The 22959-nt window shown below is 51.3% G+C and overlaps 1 protein-coding gene across 4 annotated transcripts in view; it reads left to right on the top strand.

Moving 5' to 3' along the window:
- The first annotated feature begins 269 nt into the window (after positions 1–269).
- MTSS1 (MTSS I-BAR domain containing 1) overlaps positions 270–22959 on the top strand; it is a 151114-nt gene continuing 128424 nt past the window's right edge. For 2 of the 4 annotated variants that reach the window (XM_040979315.1, XM_040979318.1), the window contains exons 1-2: positions 272–928; positions 22871–22932. In XM_040979315.1, coding sequence (XP_040835249.1) covers positions 857–928; positions 22871–22932 — 134 coding nt within the window. In that variant the 5' untranslated portion in view covers positions 272–856. Of the gene's footprint in view, positions 929–22870; positions 22933–22959 lie in introns of all 4 variants that reach the window. The other 2 variants (XM_040979317.1, XM_040979316.1) reach the window with 2 other exon arrangements.

The following is a 22959-nucleotide window of genomic DNA, read 5'->3' on the forward strand; positions in this document are numbered from 1 at the left end:
CTGGGCCCCGAGTCCCCGGGCGCACGGGGGAGCGGTCGCAGCCGTGGTGGGCGTCCGGCCGGCTCGGGGCTCACACGCCTCTCCACGCCGCCACGGGCGCCTCGGGGAAGACGGTGGCGAGGTGCGCCCGAGGCGGGGAGGTCCCGGGGGTGCCGGCTCCGGACTGCGGCGCGCGCCCCACGCGCCTCTCGGGCGCGCCCCCGGCTCCGCCCGCCCGCTCCCGCGGCGACGAGCGCGTGTCCTCGTGCCCGCGCCCCCGCGCGGCGGACGCACGGCGACGAGCGCGCGCGCGCCCCGGCGAGCGTCCCCGGGAGCCGAGCCAGAGCGAGCGTAGGGCCGGGCGCGCAGGAGTGAAAAGGAGGCGGCGGCCGCGGCTGCGAGCAACAGCTCCGGGCGCCCTGAGCCGACCAGGGCCGGCGCTGGGACGATTTCTCATTTTAATTTCACAGTTTTTTTAAAAATTTAATTTAAACGGCATTTTTTTTTTCATGGCGCTGGCCCCGAGTCAGCGGGCGCTTTTCTCCGCACCAAGATGGGTTTTGCCTTTTCCGTCGTGGGCACCCGTGGTGGCCTGATTGTCAGTCAGCTCCGGGCGTTTTCAAGGCCGGGAGCCCAGCGCTGCGCGTAGGCGGGTCTCCCTGCACGGTGTTTTTTTTTTTTTTCCCAATTATCGTGAGCCTTCGGGGCAGAGAAGAGTCGACCTCGTGCTCCGTCGCCTCTGCAGAAGCGGCTGCGAGGTGGAGGTGGGTCGCTCGGAGGGTGCCGTTCCCCGGGTGAGCGAGCCCCGGCTTCCCCCCCACCCCCGCGCACTCCTGCCGCCCCACCAGTGTGTCCTCTCCTTGCCGGCGCCGGGAAAATGGAGGCTGTGATTGAGAAGGAATGCAGCGCGCTCGGAGGCCTCTTCCAGACCATCATCAGCGACATGAAGGTAAGGACGCCGGGGGCGCGGCTGCGGCGGGCGCCGTGCGCGCTGACCTCGCCGCCTCGCCTCGCCTCGCCTCGCCTCGCCTCCTGCCCGGGCCGCCAGGCGCCTGCCCCGGCCCCTCGCCTGCACCGCGGCCGCTGGCCACCTGCGGGAGCTCCTCGGCCCCGCGTGTCACCTGCTCGCTCCGGGCCCTGCTGGGCCAGCGGGCGGGCGGCTTCTCTGGGGAAGCCGGGGACGCTCTGCCCCCGCCCGGCTCATTGTCCCAGGGGGGCGGCACCACCTCGTTCAGCTGGGGGCTTCAAGGCCTCGGCTTCAAGTTTTCCATTGTCTGTCCATGGACTGAGTGCCTCGGACCGGAGGAGACTTGTATGGCCGGGCGGACACCTGATTCCCCCGGGGACCGGGGTGGGGGACGGCTGGCGCGGCTGGTGCGTGGTGGGGAGGGAGTGGGGCCACTGCCCTGGTTGGAGGAGTCCCCCGGCCTGGGAAACTGGGAGGAAGGCCTCCTTTTCCCCACCTTGGCGGTCTACCTGGGAATCGGCGATCTGCACCTATTTGTTAATAACCGGGCTGATTCCGAGCGGGTGAGGGTGTGCTTGCATTCCTCCAGCTCTCCCAGGGGGCGCCAAGCAGAAGTTGCCAGGGCAGCCTTGCAGGGTCCCCTAAACCTGAGGCTCTCCAGCTGAACGCAAAACCGGGGACCCTCTGATGGTGCGGGCACACTGTCCTTCTGGAGGCACACACACCCTGCTCCAGGATTTCTGTTGGAGGGGTTGTGAAGATTGTGCGTGCGTGCGTGTGCACGCGTGTGTGTTGGGGGCGGGGTACGACACTTTGGCTTTTTCCTGCATTGGGTGGGACTGGAGATAACCTGCCCCTCCGGTGCGGATTATCTGGTCCATGGAGATAGACCAGGGCTCCGTGTTACTCATCCAGAGGAAATAAAACCAGCCGAGCGGGAGCTGGCCGGAGGTGGAGGATTGGGGGCGGTGGGGTGGAGGAATTTTTTGTTTTTTTCATGTGTATTTAAGGAACTTCTCTTTGGCTTTAGCCCAGCCCCAGTTTGCCTCAACGGATCCACGGAGGTGGTGCTTAATTGAAAGCTAGGCTTCCAAAAGAGTGGGCAGGTTTGGAAAGCCAGTGCCGCCAGTGGGTGTGGACAGCCCCCCTCTTAAGCCGCTGCCTGGCGCCTGGAGGCGCTTTTGTCTGATGAAGTGTAAGGTTTGGAGAGGCCTTGGGCCTCAGAGATGGACTTGGGGTAGGAATGCTCAGCTGTCACGGCCTGCCTCTCCCGGTTTAGAACCAACTGCCACCTCACCCGGGGTGAACTTTTCCAAGGTGCCTCTGTCCTGTTGTAGTCCATTTTGAAATCTTTCCCCCCAGTTTGCCTTTTGTCAGAGATGGACGACTCCGCAGCAGCTTAATCAGCAAGCCGAACCCTGCTTGCCCGGGAATGCCTCTAATCCAGCCACTTGGAATTAGATGGATTAGTCCCTGTTCAAAGACAGCCCCCTTTCATTCCTTTGCCCCCAATCCACATTGCGTTATTGACATGTTCTTTGGGGACAAAGATGGGGGCTCCCTGCTTGGATCCCAGTATTTATTGTGAAGTTAAATTCCTATAGTCCAACAAGATTTGGGGGGAGGCTCCATGGTGTCTTCTGACCTCCAGTGGAGGGGTTGGAGATAGATTGGTAAAGCTGCGTGCGTGCGTGTGTGTGTGTGTGTGTGTGTGTGTGTGTATGTGTAGACAAATGCATGTTCCCAGGCCTTCGGTACTGACCAGGAACCCAGGGATCTAGCTGAGCTGACCGCTGTGGTCCCTGAGTGATGACACTTATGGAATAAGGCCCTCTGGAAAGTGATCCTGCTCCAGGGCTTGCCTCTTCTGCCTTCCACCTGCCATCAGTGCCCAGGGACCCCTGGCTGCCACGGTGGCCTGCTTTCCCACCCCCTTCCACAAGCTTCTGTTAAACACACAGACTTCTTACTTAATGGCCAGTCAGTCCTGAAGCTTTAGTAGGTGGATTCTGAGTTCTTTTCCCTTTGAGTTTAGGTTTTTTTTTTTTTTTTTTTTAATATTCTGCAAGAATGTGTTTGAGAGTTTTTGTTTGTTTGTATAGCTCTGACAGTAAAAGATAAGCAAAACCTGTGTGTAGGATTCTAGACAATTGAGGGAACAGAGATGAGGAGAAAGAGGACAGTGTGTGATTTCCCGGTTTGTTAGTGCAGGAGATATTGCTGAGTGCTTTTTAAGTTGCATTTTCGTCATGCATTGGAGTGCAGACTGTGAGGTCATCAGCAGTAAGTCAGTTTTTACTTTCCAAGATGGTGTTTTTTCTTGAAGTGCTCGTGGTGGGGTTTACTGGCTTCTCTGAAGTTTGCTTTGAGGGAGAAGTGTAAAAGGTGGGGACCCCAATGTCAAAACCATTTTGATGACATTTGAAGGCTGTTTTCTCAGCCATCCTGGATTGGGGTGAGTAAAGGGCTTTTATTAGGAGCATCTGATTCTCCAAAGCATGCGGCAGCACAGGAAGGAAGTCCGTTTCCTCTTTGGAGAAAAAAAGAACAACAAGAAGAACGGAGCATTTTCAAGGCCTGGCACCATCTGTCTTCTCCAACCAAAGCCCCTTGGGACACAGAAAGACCTGAAAGTATGTGTAGGTTATTTTCCTAGGGGGGGGTCTTCATCACTCTGGTGTGTGTCCAGGTGATTGCAGGGCTAGGGCAGAAGTTCCCCGTCATTGTCCATTGGGGTCAAACACCACGCGCAGGACGCAGCTGCTAAGTAACTTGCTGATTGTTTGGGAGAGGAAGCCTGCTGCTGTTCCTGTCCTGTGGGTGGTGGTCTATAACATGTGGAAGGACTGGTTCCCATCCACGTAACTCTGCCCTCACACTTCTCATCCCCCAGGCCTCTGGAGTGTGCAGAAGCCCCCAAAGGAAGGGGAGACTTCGGGTAGATCTGGGGGGAGGGATGGGGCCTGTGTCTGGCAAGTTTGGGACAGCCTAAGCCTGCTGGTGGCTGTCACTTGCCTGGCTGTGTTTGGGCAGTGTTGACTGCACTAGGAAGGTCTTGGAGTCCTTCCTGTGTGGGTCTCATCAATGGGAAGCAAGTTGTCCGAGCTGCAAACAGCAGAGTTGTCCTGTGACTTTGAAGTGAATGAGCCAGCATCGAATTTGGTGATGTTTGGGTGTTTTTTAAGAGCAAGACGGTTTTTTGCTGGTTCAACTCAAGGACTGCTCCTTACCCTGATCATGATGGCTTTTTCTTTCTTTTTTCTTTTTCAAATGATTAACTTGGTTAAAAAAGAAAGGTTAGATGCTTAAATCAAATATTTTCCTGAGCCTGGTTGCTCAAACATCAGCATGTGGGGAGCTGGACAGAGTACTTTGTTCGAGGGTTAGGAGAATGTGTTTGGGGTTACATAATGTGACCCAGGCCAAAACTCACCTTGCACCACACCTGAGTTCTCCCCGCCGTGTGTCACTGTAGATAGGGGTGTTCTGTTACCTGCACCTGCACTGAGCAGAATGGGGCCCTTGTTCCACGTCTCGCCGTCATCCCCGGCTCTGGCAGCCACTGGGATCCTCTCTCCTGTGTGCTACCTAAAATGACAACTGCTGAAGGGCCTTTCTGGATCCCATAGCCGTCTCTGTAGTTGGAAGGCCTTTGGGATACACTCCCCTCCCTCACCATCCCTTGGAGAATGTGAGGCGTGGAGCCAGGCACCAGGTGAATCACAGCGGCTGTGTTGGTGTCTTTTCACCACAGCCTTTGCTGTGGGGCCCTTGCTAGAAGGGTGGACTTCCTTGGTGCTCATAGGGGGCCTGGCTTGTCCACGTCCGGCACTGACTTGGAGCGCTGCTCATTCTGTGGGCCGTCAGCAGAGGTCACACGGAGGATGTGGTGGCAGGAGAGGGGTGGGGTGGAGGGCAGGCAGCCCCCCAGGCAAGGGCTTTCCACAGGACTTTCCCTTTTTCATGCTTCAGCAAGAAGAAAGTTCTCCCTGGGAAAAGGATCCTGAAACCCCAGCCCAGGACTAGGCCAGGATTCCAGGGCCACTGAAGGGAGCGGGCTGCCCCGAGTGCGGCTGTCAGCCACAGGGAGCAGGACAGTCGGAGTTCCAGTCGGAATTCCAGTCGGAGTTCTTGGGTAGGACAGTTGGGTCCCACTCTGGCTTTTCTCTTAGCAAAATAAAGTTTGTTTTTGGCCAGAGTTTTACAGCTTCCTCTTCTGGGGTGGTCCCTGGGAGGAGAGGGTGAAGAAGGCTTACAACAGGCAGCCAAGAAGTGCCCGAGTGGATGCCCATGCAGAGATCCAGTGCCGTGTCCAGTGCAGGACTGTCTTTTTGATGCTTGAATTCTAGAACTTGTTTGATCATTTGTGGTCCTTGTTTCTGTGGGGAAGCCCCCATATCTGCCCTATGTAATCAAATTCCTGGGACTGTGTGGCTTGATGCTGTGGGCCTTTGCGTTCCTTGTGGCCTAAATGCAGAAGGAGGTCTTTCCTGCGGAAGCTGCACGGGGAGTTGGCCTGGTTTAACCATCACCCCGTTCTCCCTGGAGTCCGGTGTGCTCGTTCAACAGTGCTCCCATTTATTGGGTGTCAGCTGTGTTGCGGGCACAGAACTGACTGCAGGGAGGCAAGATGCAGAATGCTTTGTGACATTTTCCTTCCAGACAATTAGGAAATTATTATTTTTTAAATATTATTTTTATTAGGCAGATTTAGAGAGGAGAGACAGAAAGATCTTCTGTCCGCTGGTTCACTCCCCAAGTGGCTCGGTGGCAGGAGCTGAGCTGATCTGAAGCCAGGAGCCAGGAGCTTCTTCAAGGTTCTCACAATGGTACAGGGTCCCAAGGCCTTGGGCCATACTCCACTGCTCTCCCAGGCCACAAGCAGGAAGCTGGATGGGAAGTGGAGCATCTGGGACATTAACTGGCACCATATGGGATCCTGGTGCTTGCAGGGTGGTGAGGCTTTTAGCCGCTGAACCATCAAGCCGAACCCTGTTTTTTTCTTTTTTTAATACAAGTACATGCCGTGTGTGCTGATGTCCTTTGCCCTGTGCTGGAGCATGTTGGCATCGCTTGTCGCAGAGAAGAAAATGCAGGCATGATGGTCGGTTGGGTTGGCGCATTGGCAGTGATCGGAAATGCTTGGAGAGTGAAAAGGTTGGAATTATTGATCCAGTAGATGTGTTCTCTTACAATTTTCATCTCATCTTTTTCTGTCTTCCCAGAGATGGGTGAGGGCTGGCAAGATTCCTTCTAGAGGGAGACCTTTTAGATGCTCAGATTGGGCATGGAAAAATGAAATCATTTTGAGTTCTCTATTGCTTCTTGAAACTGCCTTCAGGATACATCCCTCACTGCCCCCCCAAACCCACACCTGTGCATAAACAAAGACATCAGTCTCCCCAAAGCAAACATAACCCAAAGGATGGATTCAGCTGCCCAGAACACCAGACAGTTTTCAGGGCTTCTTAAAGGGAACTTGCCGTAAGCTGTTTAACTCAGATTTGCAGATCTCACTGATGATAGGGCCTTATTAAGTAGCAAATGGGAGAGGCAAACAGTCCGTGGATTGGCTGAGCTGTGAGAAAACCCATTGTATTTGATTGCAGAGCTTTGGCCAGTTCCATGGAGACTGCAGGTTTCAGCTAAGTCCAGACCGCAAAAATGTAAACCCAAACAACGGAAAAACCAAAAAAGGAGTTCCCAGCACAGAATCCACTGCAGAGCAGCCCATCCCTTCTCAGCATCTCACATCTTGGCTGCTTTACTTGGGGGCGCTGGGCCCGTGGCAGGTGTTTGGTATTCCTCAGGAAGTGATTGGTGAGAACCAGGTAACCGTGCTAAAGACCTATGTGTATTATTGCATGCCATCCTCACATTGGTCCCCCAGGACAGATGGGAAAACCGAGGCTTGGGAGAGACCTAGATACCTTGTCTAAGGCTGTGGTGAGGTGCGACTGGTATTCATACTTTGACATGTGACCTCAAAGCTGGGGCTTGCTTGCCTAAGCCCCACTAAGGGAAGGTGTTAAGAGGACAGCATTTCACCCCGCCGCCCCTGAGTTCCACTGGAGGCTCATGGGAGAATCTGGGTCTTGTCCCTGCCCCTCTAGCTCAGAGCTGGCCTGGAGGCATGAACTTGACCTGGGATGCTGCAAGGCTGCTAGCTGGTGTGGGTGGCTCCAGTCCCGCTGAAAGTCTGGTACATTACGAGATGTCCACCTTTTAGGACTTCCTTCTTCACCCACCTACCAGTCTTATCCAGTGCACAAATGGGCAGCCCCTTCAGCCCCTTTCTATTGGCTGTGCAGAAGGCAGAAAAAAATTTGGGGCCAAGCTCTGAGCCATCACCCTTGGCATCTGTCCTTTTCCCCACTCAGAGCCCTTTAGTGACCAGCCATAGGTCCCGGAGTCCTGGATCCCCCAAGGCCTGGTGAATCTGCAGGCCAGACCCCTCCTTCCATTCCCAGAATCCTATGAACTAACTAAGTTCACCCAAAGTTTACTTGGCTTCTCAAAGAGCCCTTCCTACCTTGATCTCATTTTGTGCCTAACCCTGGAAGTCTCTTGTAAAAGAGCTTTTATGTTTAATTATGTCCCGGTAGCCAGCCTGCAGTTGGGGTTGCGTCGAGAGGAAGGGCCCTTATGTGTCTGTTTGGAGAAGTCGATGGGCTTGCCAAGAAAACTCCATCCCAGGCTGCTGCTTGGCATAGATGGCCTTGGTCATAGCTCCTAAGTGGTTTTCTTTTCCCGTCTCGTTTAAGTGGGTGGAAAAAAAAAAATCAATTGAGCGCCGTTTGAACTGTGTGCTTTTTATTTGCTTTCTTCCCCGCCAAGAATTGGCCAGAGAAAGTATTTGCTTGCTTGGTGGCACCGCATCTTGAGTTCTGCAGGTGGGTGACAGGTGCTGTCTGCGGCTCCCTTCAATGCACCTGCCTCAGCATCCAGGTCTCCGGGGGTATGGCCAGAGGAGGTTCTGTCCTCTGGGTAGAATGGGCCTGACTCTAGGGAAGGGCCCATTGGGTTCTGTAGGTGCTACAGGGCATTGGTTCCTGGGCCCCATTCCCATTTAGTGCTCTGGGGATGGCCTGGGGATTAGGATTTTGGAGAGCACTCCAGGGGCTGTCTGATATACAGCTGGGGTTTAGAGCCTACAGAGCTGTGAGGCTTCTCCTTGCCCCATGGCAACCCCACCGGGTGTTTTCTGTCTTGCCCAAGCCTGAGAAGGCAGCTGTAGTTGTTTGTGCAGCCTTGTGACTACACCTCCTTCTACCGTACTTAGGTTCATAAATGACCTTGAGACTTGAAAGTCAGTGAGTTGCAGTGCAAAAATAAGCAAAAACAAAAGCATCCTTGGACTATTTTGCGTGTTCTGTAGCTGTGTAATAGGTTCTGTTCAGTACAGTTTTCCACAATCATGGCAACTGTCAAACACTCTAGCCCCTGGCCACCTGTGACTGTTGAAGGCAGTGTGGCTGATGTGACCAAGGGCCAAAGTATTTAATTTTACCCACTTTTATTTAAATGTCAGTAGCCACCTGTGGCCTGTGGCTACTCTATTGATTAAGTGTAGATCTGTAGCTTACCACCTAAATAAAAATAGGTGCTGGGTTTGTCACACAGCTTCTTGCCCACCCTCTACACTCCCTGTCAGCTCCTCTTGGGGACCCTAGTGTGGTAGGGATCCCATTGCAAATCCTGTAGACAAGTTCCTTAAACATCTCTCTCCTCGGTTTCCCCTGCGACAAATGGACCTGAGGAAGTACCTGCCTTCTCAGGAAGTTGTGGGGGTTGTGACAGGAGGTTTTCAGTGTCTGCCATGATTTCCTCCCAGCGAACGCTGCTCTTACATCCTGTTTTTTGGAACAGGGAATAGAGTCTTCTGTAGGCTTAAAAAACTCATGTAACAATTTTCTCTACCAGTTTTTAGGGCAAGTGCGCCTTCACTGTTCTCGTTTGTTCGTCTATCTAGATTTCTTTCTTTCTTCTTGATTGATTTGTTGTTGGGAAGGCAGATTTACCAAGAAAAAGAGAGCCAGAGAAAGAAAGATCTTTCACCTGCTGGCTTTCTCCTCAAATGGGTGCAGCATCCAGCTGATCCAGAGCCACTTCCAAGTCTCCCACGTGACTGCAGCATCCAAGGTTTTGGGCCACAAGCAGGGAGCTGGATCAGAAGTGGAACAGCTGAGACATGTACCAGTGCCCATATGCGATTCCAATGCTTGAAGGTGGAGGATGAGCCTGCTGAGCCGTCGTGCCTGCCTCCACCCTTTGTAAAGCTGTGTTTAGAGCATGTCTTCAACTTGTAGAACACGAAAAGTGCAGTTGTTTCCTTGCTAAATGAATCACCTTTGCGATTCTTGTGGCAGTCTTGTGGCCCATTTTTCTCTGTGCAGATCCAGTCTGTTAGGAAGGGAGGGAGTACCAGAGGCCTAGCAGGCTCAGGGCCTCAGGGCTTTGAGTTTTTAATGCTTGGGAGGAAAAGGAAAGTCTTTAACCGGAGCTGGGTGGGAGGGCGGAACTGTTTTGTCCTTGGGGGCTTCCTACTTCCTTACTATGACCTCAGGGAAGGGTGGCCCTCCCTTGCCTCTGGCCTGCCCTGCTTCCTGCTATCTGACCCGGCCTTGTGGGCCTGGTGGGTGCCCAGCATCCCCTCCCAGCCATCTAGCACTCCCAAGCATCCTGCCCTGTGTCTGCCCTAACTGCCCGTGGGAGTTGTTCTCTCCCTTCAAGGCCCTATCAGAAAGTTCCTGCTTCAAGTGGTAACTTTCCTCTAAAGCACATCCCCTGGCTTGCCAACTCGCCTAATGTTTATCACACCACACTTCTAAAGAGTTGACCTTGGGCTTTGAAGTCCAGCCCTGTCACTTTCCAAGCCCCATCTCCTGGCCACTCACTCTACTTTGCTGAACCTTGATTTTGATTTTTCCTTTCTATCACAAGGGTGGGGGTGGGGGTGGGGAATTACACTTTGCTCTCAAAGGTTGAAGTATTACCTGAGAATGTGTACGTTCCTGTGGAGTTTTAAACTTTCCTAGTACAAGCCCTAACCCTAAATGCTCTAAAATCGGAAACTTTTTGACACTAGTCAGGTTTCAGACTTGGGAGCATTTTAGGTACCAGATTTTTGGATTAGGGGTACTCAACCGGAATGCAGACATTCCCAAATCTGAGGAACTCTGAGATCTGCAATACTTCTGATCATTTCAGAGAGCAACTACTCAGCCAGCAGTTCCTGGTGGAGTGTGGGATTCAGAAAATGCAAGAAGAAAACCGCGTTTCTCTTGGATGACACAGCAGAGGAGTACTACGTTACTTTCTCGCTTTTGCTGCTTATGGCGTTACCCTGAGCTTAGTCGAGGAGACACAGGCAGGAAGTTAGAATTCAGAGTGGCTTGTGCCCTGACAGGATTCCCCAGGGGGCCCTGGGGAAGGATCTCTGCTTTCCATATGGGTTGGGAGCAGGGGTCAGGATCAGGGAAAATATTCAGTCTAAGTGTTTGCCAAGCTGATAAGTGACTTTGGTTTTTCTTATTTAATAGATATACATGTACCTACCTCAGCAAGTGCTTGACAAAGAGACTTAGCCACCTGACAGCCCAGTGGGGTGGTTACTGTGTTCAGTCCCATTTTACAAAGAGCAAAACTGAGGTACTGTGAGGCTAGGCCCTTAGTGCTAGGTTCGGTGGGAGTTGAGCCCCGGGTTCACGGTGGTTAAGGCCCCTGCCTTTATCCATCATGCTGGGTGCTCTCTCACAACGTGGTGTTTTCGAATTTTCTTTTCAGATTCCATAATGGATATATTTCATTTATCTCTTGGCTGGCTGTTCTCATTCAAGCTTTAGGATTTGGGATACGCGAGAAAAACCACCAAGATCTGGACTGCTGTCAGGCCTTCTAATGGCTCAGGACCATGCCTCTGTTTCCTCCCAACCATGGACATGAAGTCATGGGGTGGTTGATTCATCCGCAGGTGCCTGTGACTTGGCCACAGAGGGAAGCGAGTAGGGTACAGTGGGGTCCGATGTGGCAACTGCACGGTGCTTGTTTGTCTGGCCGGAGGAACCCCTCCCGGCAAGGGTCGCCCCAGCAACGGCTCTGCATCCCACATGACAGTACAAAACAGGAAGGGGGCAGATATCTATGCTGTGGGAGGCTGGAACTCGTGGGGATTAGTTCCCTAGGAGAGGCCAGACCCCTCAGCTGTTGCTGTGCTCGCCATTAAGGAAGTCTTTGAGTTTGGTTTAATGGTTGCTCTTTGTTTTGAAGTGACTGTTTACTAAACCTTCAAAGGCAGCTCTCGCAGCAGGATGTGATCTTGGGCCTGAATAATTGCATCAGGCACCCCGATAGGAAGCAGGTAGCAGGGAGCAGTGCCAGGAGCAGCCTGTGGTCAAGCCCTGGGTCTGAGCCACTGCTGGAGGGTGTGAGGGCTGCTTGCAAAAATGGGAAGACCTGGAGGCTGCTAGTGCAGCCCCAGTCCCCTGAAACCCGGCCTCTTTGATGTGTGCTGGCCTTAATTAGGAACACCCTAATTAACTCAGAAGGAGACAGCTTTTTCCTTAAAAAAAAAAAAAGCAGATGTTTTGAGAGCATTTCATGAGGGATTACTTGTCAGAGATTATGCAAGTAGTATAAAGTTAATGGAGAAAAAACTAGAGACTTCAATTAAGTAAAAAATGAAAGTTTCCCATAACCACTTGATTACAAAGTGGGTTATGCCTGCACCCTTGCAGGAGCTCACACTTTTGAACAAAGGGTCTTGCGACCTGCGCTGTTAGAGATGTATGTTCTCATGGCACAGTCTAGTGTCCTGTTGTTCCAAGCCAGAAGAATTCTAGAGACTGCACTCTTGTATTATTCTCTGTGCCGTTCCTTGGGTTGACACATATCTGAGAACCTGCTCTGTGTCAGGCAGGTTCTGAGTGCAGAATAGAGCCATGACAAAGTGAACACGAGTATCCACCATCCTGGACCTTTGCATCCCAGTGGGCTGTAGGGGTGGCAGATCTCAGGATTATGCAATAGGGAAACCCAGGGGGCAGTGTGGCTGACTTTAAGTCCTGTGGTCAGGGAGAGCCTCATAGAGGAGGTCACTTTTGAGCAAGGCCTTGGGAGCTGTATGGCTAATAGGGGAATGTTCCAGAGCAAGGAAGATCATGTGCCAGGGCTCTGAGGTGGGAAACCACATCCTTATTGATTTGTGTTGAGCATCCAGTTTTATAGTAGTCAAGAGTAGCACGACAGAGAGTACATCCTTATGCAGTAGCTTGATCTTGGCCTACATGGATGGTTTCCCCTGAAGGATTTATCCTGGGCCATAAGATTTGGGTTTTTCCTGGTTCTGGAGAGACCCATTGTCTTTCTGGGATTGTGTCTCAGTTCAGATTGCAGGGGTGTTATTGCCAGGAGTGATTCCTGCAGGAGCTGCACATGGGCAGGAGGACTTAGAGGGGCCTGTGACACCCTGGGGAGTGTGAGCAAATGCAGAGGCCCAGGGTTCAGCCCCAGAGATGTGTGTATCTGGAATGGGGCTATACTTTGAGTAAAAACTGGTGTTACACCATGAATTGGTGGAAGTGGGGGTGAACCTTGGGCCACCCAGCCACCGAGAGCTCCCTTGGCTGGTTGTGAGTAGAAAAGGTCTTGCTGTTTTCTTTGGCCCTAACCCTGTGCCTTGGACACACCTAGGATGTGTCCAGGGGGACAGAAAGATCCCCAGTGTCTCCAAGACATGCCATCTCCTTGACTTCTTTCCTTTGCTGATTGTGTCTTTGGCAAGGAATGTTTTCGTCTTCCTTCCTCCCTCTTTGCCAAGAAAATCCCCCTTTATCTTTGGAGGTTAAAGTGAAGCACCCCCAATTTGGGGCAGGTTGCCCAACCCGCTTTCTCTAGGACTTTGGGTTCTCCAGGGCAGTGCAATTGATGGCTTCCTCATCAGCCTCCCTACCAACACCTTGACTTGTGATCTGCATGGCGCCTCGGCACAGTAGGAACTCATGAAGCACCCAGAGTGGCAGGCCTTGTGTGCGGACTCAGAGCAGTGTTGAGCCACCCTTCTGAGCACTTGTGTTATTTCTCATGGTTTCATAACCATCCTTTGAGGAGGGTGCTGCCATTAGCTTCAGTTCTAGATGAAGACAAGGTTCCAACCAGTGATTAGGTACTTTGCCCAAGGTCACCCTGACTTTAGAGTTGAGCTGTTAACCACCAGACCACACTGGTTCTTCCAGATTCTCAATGTGGCTACCTGTCAGGCGCTGTACTCCAGGGAAGGATGCCATTCCATGAGGCAGAGGCAGGGGCATGAGAAGTAACAATAGCAGCTGTCACTTTTCTGGGTGATATTTGTGGCTTCTAGCTTCCTCACTGGCCAGTGGGATGTCATTGTTAGTAGTATGGGATGGGAGTTGGGTCATAGAAGAGGTCCTGGCTTGCCCCAAAGGGGAAAGCTGTGTGGTGGCCAATGGCAGAGCACACAGAGTGGGCACGGTGCGTCGGGACAGGTGTCTGTCTCAGGGTGGACTTGTCACCTGGCCCTGTGGACAGCGTCTGTGATATACAGGGGAGTAAAGGATGGTATCAGGTGGTTGGTGGGTGGAGTGCAGCCTCAACGCTGTGTGTGGCCCTGGCTGGCTCCAAATCTTCTCAGGGTGCTGGAGGAAAGAATCTCTATGATATAGAAATAGCACTGTGTTTGGGTGCAGGTGAGCTGGAACGATCTCCTTCAAGGAAGTGATGTGAATCTTGGTGTGTAGGTGTCAAGTAAAGGGAGAAGGACTTACAGCTGGGTGGGGGCTGCAGGTCATTGCGATACTTATAGACAGGACTAAACAAAAGGAACAGCAACATTGGCCTTTGTATATCGAGGCAAAGGTTGGAAGGGGTGGATATCTATCACTCTGAGGAGCCTTCAATGTACAGACCTTTATTATGAGTCCTTAGGTAAAGGCACCCAGCCCTGTGTTAGGTGTTACCGATTTTTAACATTTTTAAGGAAAGAATTATTTTTATTTACTTGAAAGGCAGAATCAGAATGAATCATCCATCCTCGATTTCATTCCCCAGATGTCGGCGATGGCCAAGCTTTGGCCAGGCTGAAGCCAAGAGCTGGAACTCCATCAGGGTCTCCCACACAGGTGCAAGGACCCAGGCACGTGGGCCATCCTCTGCTACTTTCCTAGGCTGTTCAGCAGGGAGTTGGATCTGAAGCAGATCAGCTGGGATTGTATAGTCCCCTTACGGGTGCTGGTGCCCTAGGCTTGACTTCCAAGTTTCTAGATGTGGATAATCAGTCAGTGTTGGATGAACCCAGAGAATGTTTAACTTGTAAAAACAACTGGGCAAAGTTAAGAGCAGTGGATGCAGTAAACTGGGTGTGAGGGTGAAGCCCTTCCTGAGCCAGGGCCAATTACCTGTTCCTGAGCCTCATTTTCCCATGGCTCAAAGGAGAGTGTTCAATGCCTGTTCTACCCACTGCCTTCCCAAGGCTGGTCAGAAAGCCCTTTATCCTGTGTGAAGTCCCTCAGCCATGGGAGGGTATGTTCTCAGTGACGACTGTGGAGTTGGTTTGGATTGCCAGGTGCCCATGCACCTGCTAGGTGGTTGGTGAGGCAGGCAGTGATGTGCTGCCTTATTCCCTTTTTGGTGGCAGGGACTGTCTGAAATGGTAAGTGAAATACAGCAGCTGAAAAAGCCAGCAGAGAGGAGAGAGGCAAATGAGATAGATTTAGTGAATAGGGAAGGAGGGGAGGGAGTGAGGAAGGGACCTGGTTCGTGGGGCACATATTTTTTGTAAAGATAAAACAACAGAACCAGATGATTTGTTGTGGTTGTGGGTGCTGGGTGACTGTCCCACCGTGACCATAGCTGCCCGTTGGAGCTGTGTACAGTGTTGGAGACAGATGCTCCGGGTGTGCCCTGTCCAGTAGGGCTGGTGGGATGAACTCAATTTTTTATTCTGTTGCATTGGAATTTGCATAACCTTACAAGGCTGTGGCTCCCCTGTTGGACAGCTCAGGGTGGGCCAAGGAATGCTTGCTGGCTGAGACCTTAAAACAAACGGAATGACTTTGAAGATTGCCTGAGTTGATTCTTTGTATGACAGCAATTGGCAACGGTCAATTGAGAAAACGGTCTGGGCATCCCACCTAACGCTGCAGGAAGGAGGAAAAGCTTGAAGCCCCTGGCTACTTCCAGGTGTTAGAGTTGCAAACGGAGCACTTCTCCATGCGAAGGTTGAGGAGGGAGCCCTTTTGTGGATCAGTCTGCCTGTTCATGGGCATATTTATTGCTAGTGCACTTGGGCAAGTGGGTGCGAGTGGGCGGGCCAGGAAGCAAGCATTGATTATCCCCAAGGCTGTCATCACTTGATGGACAGGGGTAATTAGTGGATTAGGCAAGCCCCAATCAGAGAATAAAAGCCCGGGCATGGTATTTATGATAGATGGGCTTAGCTCAGCCTTTCATCTGAGGATCTTAGGAGCCCTTCATCTTACAGGATGGGGTGGAGAAGGGTAGTTTGGGGGATGAAGCTGTGACAGGCATTCACGGGCCTGTCCATCATCCTCTACGCCCACTTCTGCAAGCTGAGTGGATTCCTGCCCTGTGCCTGAAGAAGCAAGCGGTCTAAAGTTGCTCTAAGGCAGAAGGCGCCAGATTCTTCTTGAAGCTTCTTTGCTTTTTGTTTCCCTGAAGTCTGAGCTTCACAGAGGCTGTGCACAGAGGGGTGCAGTCGGTGGCGTCCCTCATCCTCACGCTGTAGACTTGGGAAGGGGGTTTGGTGGCTAGGGTGGTAATCGCAGCTCTGGACTAGGCTTTGTGCCGCAGGTTGAGCTGCTGCTGGGGATACCGTATTCCATATTGGAGTGCCCAGTTGGAGTCCCAGTTGCTTCATACTTGTCAGCCATTTTCCTGCTAATACACCCAAGTGCTTGGGTTCTGCCATCCACGTACAGGTGGAGTTCCTGGTTCCTGGCTTCAGCCAGACCCAGTCCTGTGGCAGGGAGTGAGGTGGGCAATGGAAAATTGCGTGCCTGCTTCCCTCCCTCCTTCTCACTTATACTTGTAAAAACATAAGTATTTTTAAAGACTAGATCAGCTCTAGTTTCTGTAGGGTTTCTTTCTGCACACAGAATTTTTCAACTTCTCTTTTCTTTTGCTGGTAAGAGAGCATCCTGGCCATTTCTAGAGGGCTTAATAGTCCTCACCTTCCCCCATCCACCTGCCTCTGCAGCTGTAAGCAGACGTTGTGTGTTTGGCTATTTGCTCTAGTTCTCTGGGACTCTTGCAGGACCCAGACCTGACGTGGGCCCCAAATCTCCTGTCTGTGCCCCTTGTCACAGCCCCATGGCTGGACCAGGACAGGAGACTGGAACTGTTGGGCTGCTCTGCCTCTCAGAATCTGAAAACACCTGGGTTACAAAGTCAGCCACATCTGGCCTCATTTCAATCTGAATTTCCTCCCTACAACTTCTTGGGGCCGCAGTGTGCTCAGCACCTGCCTCGGAGGCTGTTGTGAGCGTGCCACAAGGCTGCCCATCAGGCTGTGCCCTCACGCTGTGGCTTGTGACTGGCAGCAGCTGCAACAGCAGCACTGATAAGGCATATGACAGGGTGGGCGTTTGATGAGTCAGTTAAGACACCACTTGGGCTGCCCATATCCTGTATCAGAGTCCCTGAGTTAGAGTCCTGGCTATACTTCCAACTGTGTGCTAATGTGCACTGTGGGAGACAGCAGGTGATGGCTCAAGGAAATGGGCCCCTGCCATCTCAGTGGGACATCTGCATTAAGTTTCTGGCTCTTAACTTTGGCTTGGTCCAGTCCTGGCTGCAGATGGAAGCTCTGTTAGTTTGTCTCTTTGCCTGTCAAATAAAATAAACAAAACTTAAAGTAAATAAGGAAACACACAACATCCCAGGCCTCACCACAGATGGGTAAGTCATGAAAGGCATTTTGCATGCTATGCAGGGGATGGGTGTGTAAGCGGAAATTTGAGAGAGGCCAGTAGGTACACCTGGTATCTAGCAGTCATTTAGAAAGCTGGTACTTGATGATGATGATGATATTGACAGCTGAGACATGGGGCCTCTGAGGGCGAAAAGGGGACCTGGGGATATTACCTGTCCTTGCAGCAATGAGTCTGGCACCTTCTGGCCAGGACGCAGGCCTTTGAGCTGGAACCCAGCAGTTCATCCCAATTTTACTCTCTTCCTGTGGGAGTACTCCCAGCCCTATGGCTCTTCTCCCATTGCTGCCGTCCCACCCCCACAGTTCCTTGTGGGCAGGGTGGTGTCCAGTTCCCTCAGCTGTTCCCCAGCTCTCCTGGTCAGGGGGGCCAGGCTGGGAAAGGCAGTTGATGCATTATTTACAACACTCCGTTAAACCAGCATGATGAGTTACACACAGTTTATTCTGCTGCAGCGTGTGTGGGATGCCATCCTGGGCCTCTGTTTAATACAAAACAAAACAAAGCCAAACAGAACCCCCAGCCAGTATGGCTGTTGGCTGACTGGTGCCCTGGGGTGGGCCAGTGGCTTGCACTGGCCTCTAGCTCTGGGGGCATGGTCAGTGGGGGGAGGGGGAAGAAGAGGAGAGGGCTCATTTGCATCTGAGAGTGGGGAGGACCCTTGAGGGGTTGGAGGAGACCTGGGGGGGAGGTTTCCTTGGGAGTGTGACTTCAGTCTTTGACTCTCCCCCACATGGACCAGGCTGCTGCCCAGTGGGAGCCTTCAGCCAGTGTCCCTGTCACCTGGCTGCTTGGGGATGTATGCTTCTTGCTGAGTGCAAGCCACCTGGTCTTTCCGTGCTATTGCATTTATGGGGCACTGTGGGACCATGCCCTTGAAAGCTGTCTGGGGCCTCCATGTCCACCCTGCTCACTTCTGGTTCCTCCTTGGGGTAGATTCCCCATGACAGTGTCCCCAGAAGAGTCGCTCAGGGACTGCTTCCCTGTCCTACCAGAAGTGACTGTCCTTTCTGTCCATGTCCCAGTGGTCTGGAAGGGAGGGCCTCAGGCTCTGCAGATGGCGGGTCACATGCTATGACAAATAGGGATGTTTGTGCAGTCAGGTGGGCAGGAGGGAGAGCATCAGCAATGCTCTGGAAGAGGTGAAATTTGAGCTGGTTGTTGAGGGCTGAGTGAGAGTTTCTGAGACTGCTGGTAGGCCTGGAGAAAAGACTGCTGTGGGGAGGGAGGAGAGATGGGTGTGTCAGCCCCCTTGGTGGCTGCAGAGGTGTCTTCGGAGGAGTGCCATGTTTTGCTGTAGAAAGTGGTGCTGCCAACAGACAGGTTTTCTTCTTGTGTTGTTTTGGGGTTTTTTTTTTTTTATACCCTTTTCTTCCAAAGCTGGTGTGATCTGAATTCTCTGTTCAGCACATTGTCCAGAGTTCCAAAAATTTCACTTTCCCCCCTAAAGAAACTCCAGGGTTTCTGGGGCTGAGGGAGTCCATTTCCCTTTGCCATGTGGCTTTGGACTTGAACCCTGGCGCCTGGCGGGAGTTTTGCTTTTTTCAGTTTGGGTCCATCGAGGAAGTTGTGAAGTGATCATGTGTTCACTGGTGAGCTCTTTGGTGGGGTCTGTGTGGAAAACCTCGCGTTCCTGGAGACCTCAGGAAGGAGTTCAGCAACCCTTGCCTGGCTGCAGATTAGAATATTAAGGAATAGCTTTTCCGAAGAATGCTAAGCTCTTCCAGTGTCTTAATTGCAAGTCTGGAAACTTGAGTTGGGTCTCTTTTACTAAGCCTGAGTGGCCAGAAACTGGGCTTTTTCTGTTACATTTTAATCTGTCTGCTTTATTACTTTTCCCCTGCTTTCTCACTTCCTCCAAGCTTTGAGCATTTTTGTAGTAGGACAATTTTTAGGTGGGTAGAAACTTTTCTTTCCTTTGAAAGAAACAAATAAAATCTGAAATAGTCCCACATCACTTTGCTTAAGTTTAAACAACATTAACTGCACCCCCCCTTCCCAGTTCTCAACAAGGAGGTTTTTGTCTCTCTTCTCTTCTTAAAAGTTGATTTTTTTTTTGAAGAATCTATTAAATTATACATTACCTAAACCAGGTGGGCCTGCCACTCTTTGATAGGCTGTCAAGTATCATTAAGGAGGAGGGAGCTGCCTTTGGCAGCCTCGGGCTGAGTGGGTGTTCGTGGGTGGGGAGCCGCACACTGTACCCCTCAACTGCTGAGGAGATCCTCCTCTTGTTGCTAATTTGGCAAAGAATGAAACGAGGCTGAAGGCGGGGGCAGAGAAATGGTTCTGAAAGTGGTTTAACTGTGGTTTCCAGCACGTTCAGCTTGGGGGTGAGTGCAGCCCTCGTCCGTTGGTTTGGTTTGACGCCGCACACCCAGCCGTCTCGGCCCAGGCCTGCCTTTGCTGTGCTTAGCACATCACTGACTGTGGAGTGCTTCCCACGTGGGCTGACCTGAACCTGGCGCTAGTGAGGAAGGAGGGCTCCCAGCCTGGCTGAGAGTGGTCTGACTGGTAGGCTTTTCAGCATCTCTTCGCCCGTAAATGTCTTGAATGAGGTTGGTGGAAGGAGGCCATCAAGGCTGGAATCTAAGAGGGCCAGTGTTTAGTAGCACTTCCTGTGTCCTGGGAACTGCATCAAGCACTTTCTCTGCAAGAGAGCTCATTGATTTCTCACACCAGTCTGAGTAGTGACTTAGGTCTGCTCACTCGCCCTGGGCCATGGGGCTCAGGGAAAAGCTAAGGTTCCATGGAGGAGGTTCCATATGTGTTCCCCTTTGTTCTCGGTGGTCAGTAATGGGTGTTGTAATGCTGAAGGAATTGCTCTCATTACCTTAGGGAAGCCAGCCCTTCAAGGTTGAGGGTGTCCCCCACTGTATCCCTGGTCACTTTGGGTAGAACACGGGCCTCTGGGCTCCCTGCCCAGGCCACTGTGTCATGTTCTCATTGGCCGTGCCTCTCTCTTAGTGGGTACTAGTTCATGTCCTGGTAGCCCCACTTCCATCCAGCTCCCTGCCTGTGGCCTGGGAAGGCAGTAGAGGATAGCCCAAAGCCTTGGGACCCTGTACCCATGTGGGAGACGCAGCAGAGGCTCCTGGCTCCTGGCTTCAGATCAGCTCAGCTCTGGTCATTACAGTTGCTTGGGGCATGAATCATTGGAGGAAAAATTTTTCTCTCTGTCTCTCCTCCTCTCTGTATATCTGCCTTTCCAATAAAAAGAGAAGGGATAGCCTCACAAGGCTGTCATTTATCAGCTGAAACTTTGTGCTTTGAAGCGAGTTGACAAATGTCTGTCCCATAGGCTGTATAAGGCGCTCTCTCTCTTTTAATGGAAAGGCAGATATATAGAGAGGAGGAGAGACAGAGAGGAAGAGCTTCCATTTGATGGTTTACTCCCCAAGCAGCCGCAATGATTAGAGCTGAGCCAATTTGAAGCCAGGGGCCAGGAGCTTCTTCCGGGTCTCCCACACGGGTGCAGGGTCCCAGGGCTTTGGGCTGTGCTTGACTGCTTGTGGCCTGGGAAAGCAGGAAGCTGAATGGGAAGTGGGACCACCAGGATTAGAATAAGTGCCCAAATGGGATCCTAGCATGGTCAAGGCAAGGAGTTAGCTGCTAAGCTATCATGCCAGGCCCACCCTGTGTCTTTAGTTACTTGGATGTGAATGTCATGATTATGCCTTTTTGGACTTGATTTAAAAAAAAAAATGGGTGACCTAATCTTGGCAGGCCTGGATTGGCAGCCCAGGCTCTTGAGAGGACTCATTTCATAATGTCAGTTAGTATATTCGTGTAGTTCTGCTGTTAAGTTGAAGCACTGCCTTTGCACAAATATAGGCCGGCTGCTGTGTGATGCAAAGACCTGGCCTGAGTGTCTGTTGTCTCCAGGTGGGGATGGCTCCCAAAGGGCCTCCACTAGCATGATGAGCCAGGCTCCCTGCCCTAGCACAGCGAAGCATCCTGTGGGAACACATGCTTGTTCAGAGGACTAAATGCAGAGATCTACACATGGCAGGCAGTCGCAAATGCAAAGATGCAGAACTGGTAGATAGCATCTAGTCGTATGTGTGAGACCGACTGTAGGGTTTGGGTCAGTTGTGAATTTATGGAATTATTGTTGCCAAGATCTCTAATTTGATCTCAAAATTATTTTTAATTTTTATTGTTTTCATTAAAATGATAGCCGACTGTTATCAGACAAAGCAAAACAAACCACACAAGTGTTGTCAGGGACGAAGGTACAAAGACCAAAGTGGCACGTCGGTTGACCTCTTAGTTTTTGGAAGTGGCCTGTTGATATGAGATGTAGCCAGTATTTTGGGTATCTCTGCACACTTCCTGAGGCAATTGACAGCCAGAGAAATGTGTACATGGGTGATCTTAACAAGTGTTTTTTGGTATGCGTGCCAGTTTCAAAATAAAAATATGTTTAGTTGTGCTTTCACTTAATCAAAGAAAATTAAATAGAAGTAATACTGAAGGCACTGTTGAACTTCAGCTGTTTCTTTTCATTAAAAGATAAAGTTCTCCAATGATCCTGTAAAGCAATGGTTTCTTAACTGGGGGGTTGGTTTTTGTCCCCCCCCCCCAACATCTGGCAGGACTTGGAGACATTTTTGGTTGCCCCAACTAGTAGGGATAGATGCCACTGGTGCGCTGTGGGTAGGGGCCAGAGGTGATGCTAGATAGCCTGGAATGCCACAGGATATTTAGCTGCCACCCCCATGAACTATCTAGCCCAAAACATCATTGGGGTGAGGTTGAGAAATTGTTGTAAAAGAGATGATGAGAACCATTACAGAGGCGATCCTGTGTTTTTGTTCAGCTGTGCTTGAAACCGTTTCCTTGTTTCTATAAGGAAAGCTGACATGATTAACCTCATTATGGTTTCCTTCTCTCCTCATCAACAAAATTAAAAGATGGCACGTGATATTTTTACTTTATCAAGGCTCATAATATTTACATTCTGTTCTGTTAACCATAACCACCAGGTGTTTGGTCATAGATCTCTATTTATAATGATTCATTGCCACACACCATGTCGCTAACCATGGTTTCCCCTTTCCTGGGCTTCTTTTGAGTCACCTCTTGGTGGCTTGGCTATTTGATCTTGACACATTTAATGTGCATAGGAAGGGAGGTGTCAGCCTAGCTCTGGTTTGCCCTGGTTAGAATTGCACCTGCAGTTTTGAGTATGTGCCTGTGCCATAGGAGAGGAGGGAGATGCTGTAGGGGCATACAGATCCCATGGAAAGATGGGAGAGATGGAAATAGGACTTTGAAAAGTCATCCATACCCAAATGAGGTTATTGATCTCAACCCTGACGGCTGCCAGAAGGTTGGCACTGTAGAGCTACAAGGTTAAAGCCGGGGCTTTGTGAGCATCAAGGACAGGGTGGTAATGCAGCTGTCTTGGCAGGTTGATAGCTCCTTGTCAGCTGAAGTGTGCTGGAGGACCACCTGTTGTTATAATGTGCATTGATGCTGGGTGTTTGCCAGCAGCTGAAGGGCTATATTTAGACAACTTTCCAACCTTGAGATTCTGATAGTCTGCTTATGCTGCCCGGTAGCCACCTGTCCTGGGGAGGAGCCTCAGTGGGTCTGGATCCCTCCTCCTTGCTGTTTGGGAGTAAGTGACAAACAACCCCAACCATTTTGCATGAAGAAATTATTTAGGATTGAGCCTTAAATGTTCTGAACATCTTAAGTTTGGACCTGCCACCTGTCAAGTCAAAGAACTGGATGTTAAAGCTTGCCAGACTCCATTCCAGTCCATGAATGGAGTGTTTACAAGTTGACAGAGACTAAATGCATTCTAAAGCCATCACTGTGCCAGTGTGTGTGTAAGCTGGGCAGCGTACCGTAGACACCGCATACGCTGATTGTTTAGGTGTTCTGTTAATGTCCCAATCAGAGGTCTGTTACAGCATGGCTTACTGATGTCTTTGTTTCGTTGTAGGGGAGCTATCCGGTTTGGGAAGATTTCATAAACAAGGCTGGAAAGCTGCAGTCTCAGCTTCGGTAAGTAGAAGCCTGTGTTCCAAAAGG

The sequence above is a fragment of the Ochotona curzoniae genome, unplaced genomic scaffold (genome assembly GCF_017591425.1).
Source record: "Ochotona curzoniae isolate NIBS_2020 unplaced genomic scaffold, NIBS_Ocur_1.0 contig_3190, whole genome shotgun sequence".
NCBI lineage: Eukaryota > Metazoa > Chordata > Mammalia > Lagomorpha > Ochotonidae > Ochotona > Ochotona curzoniae.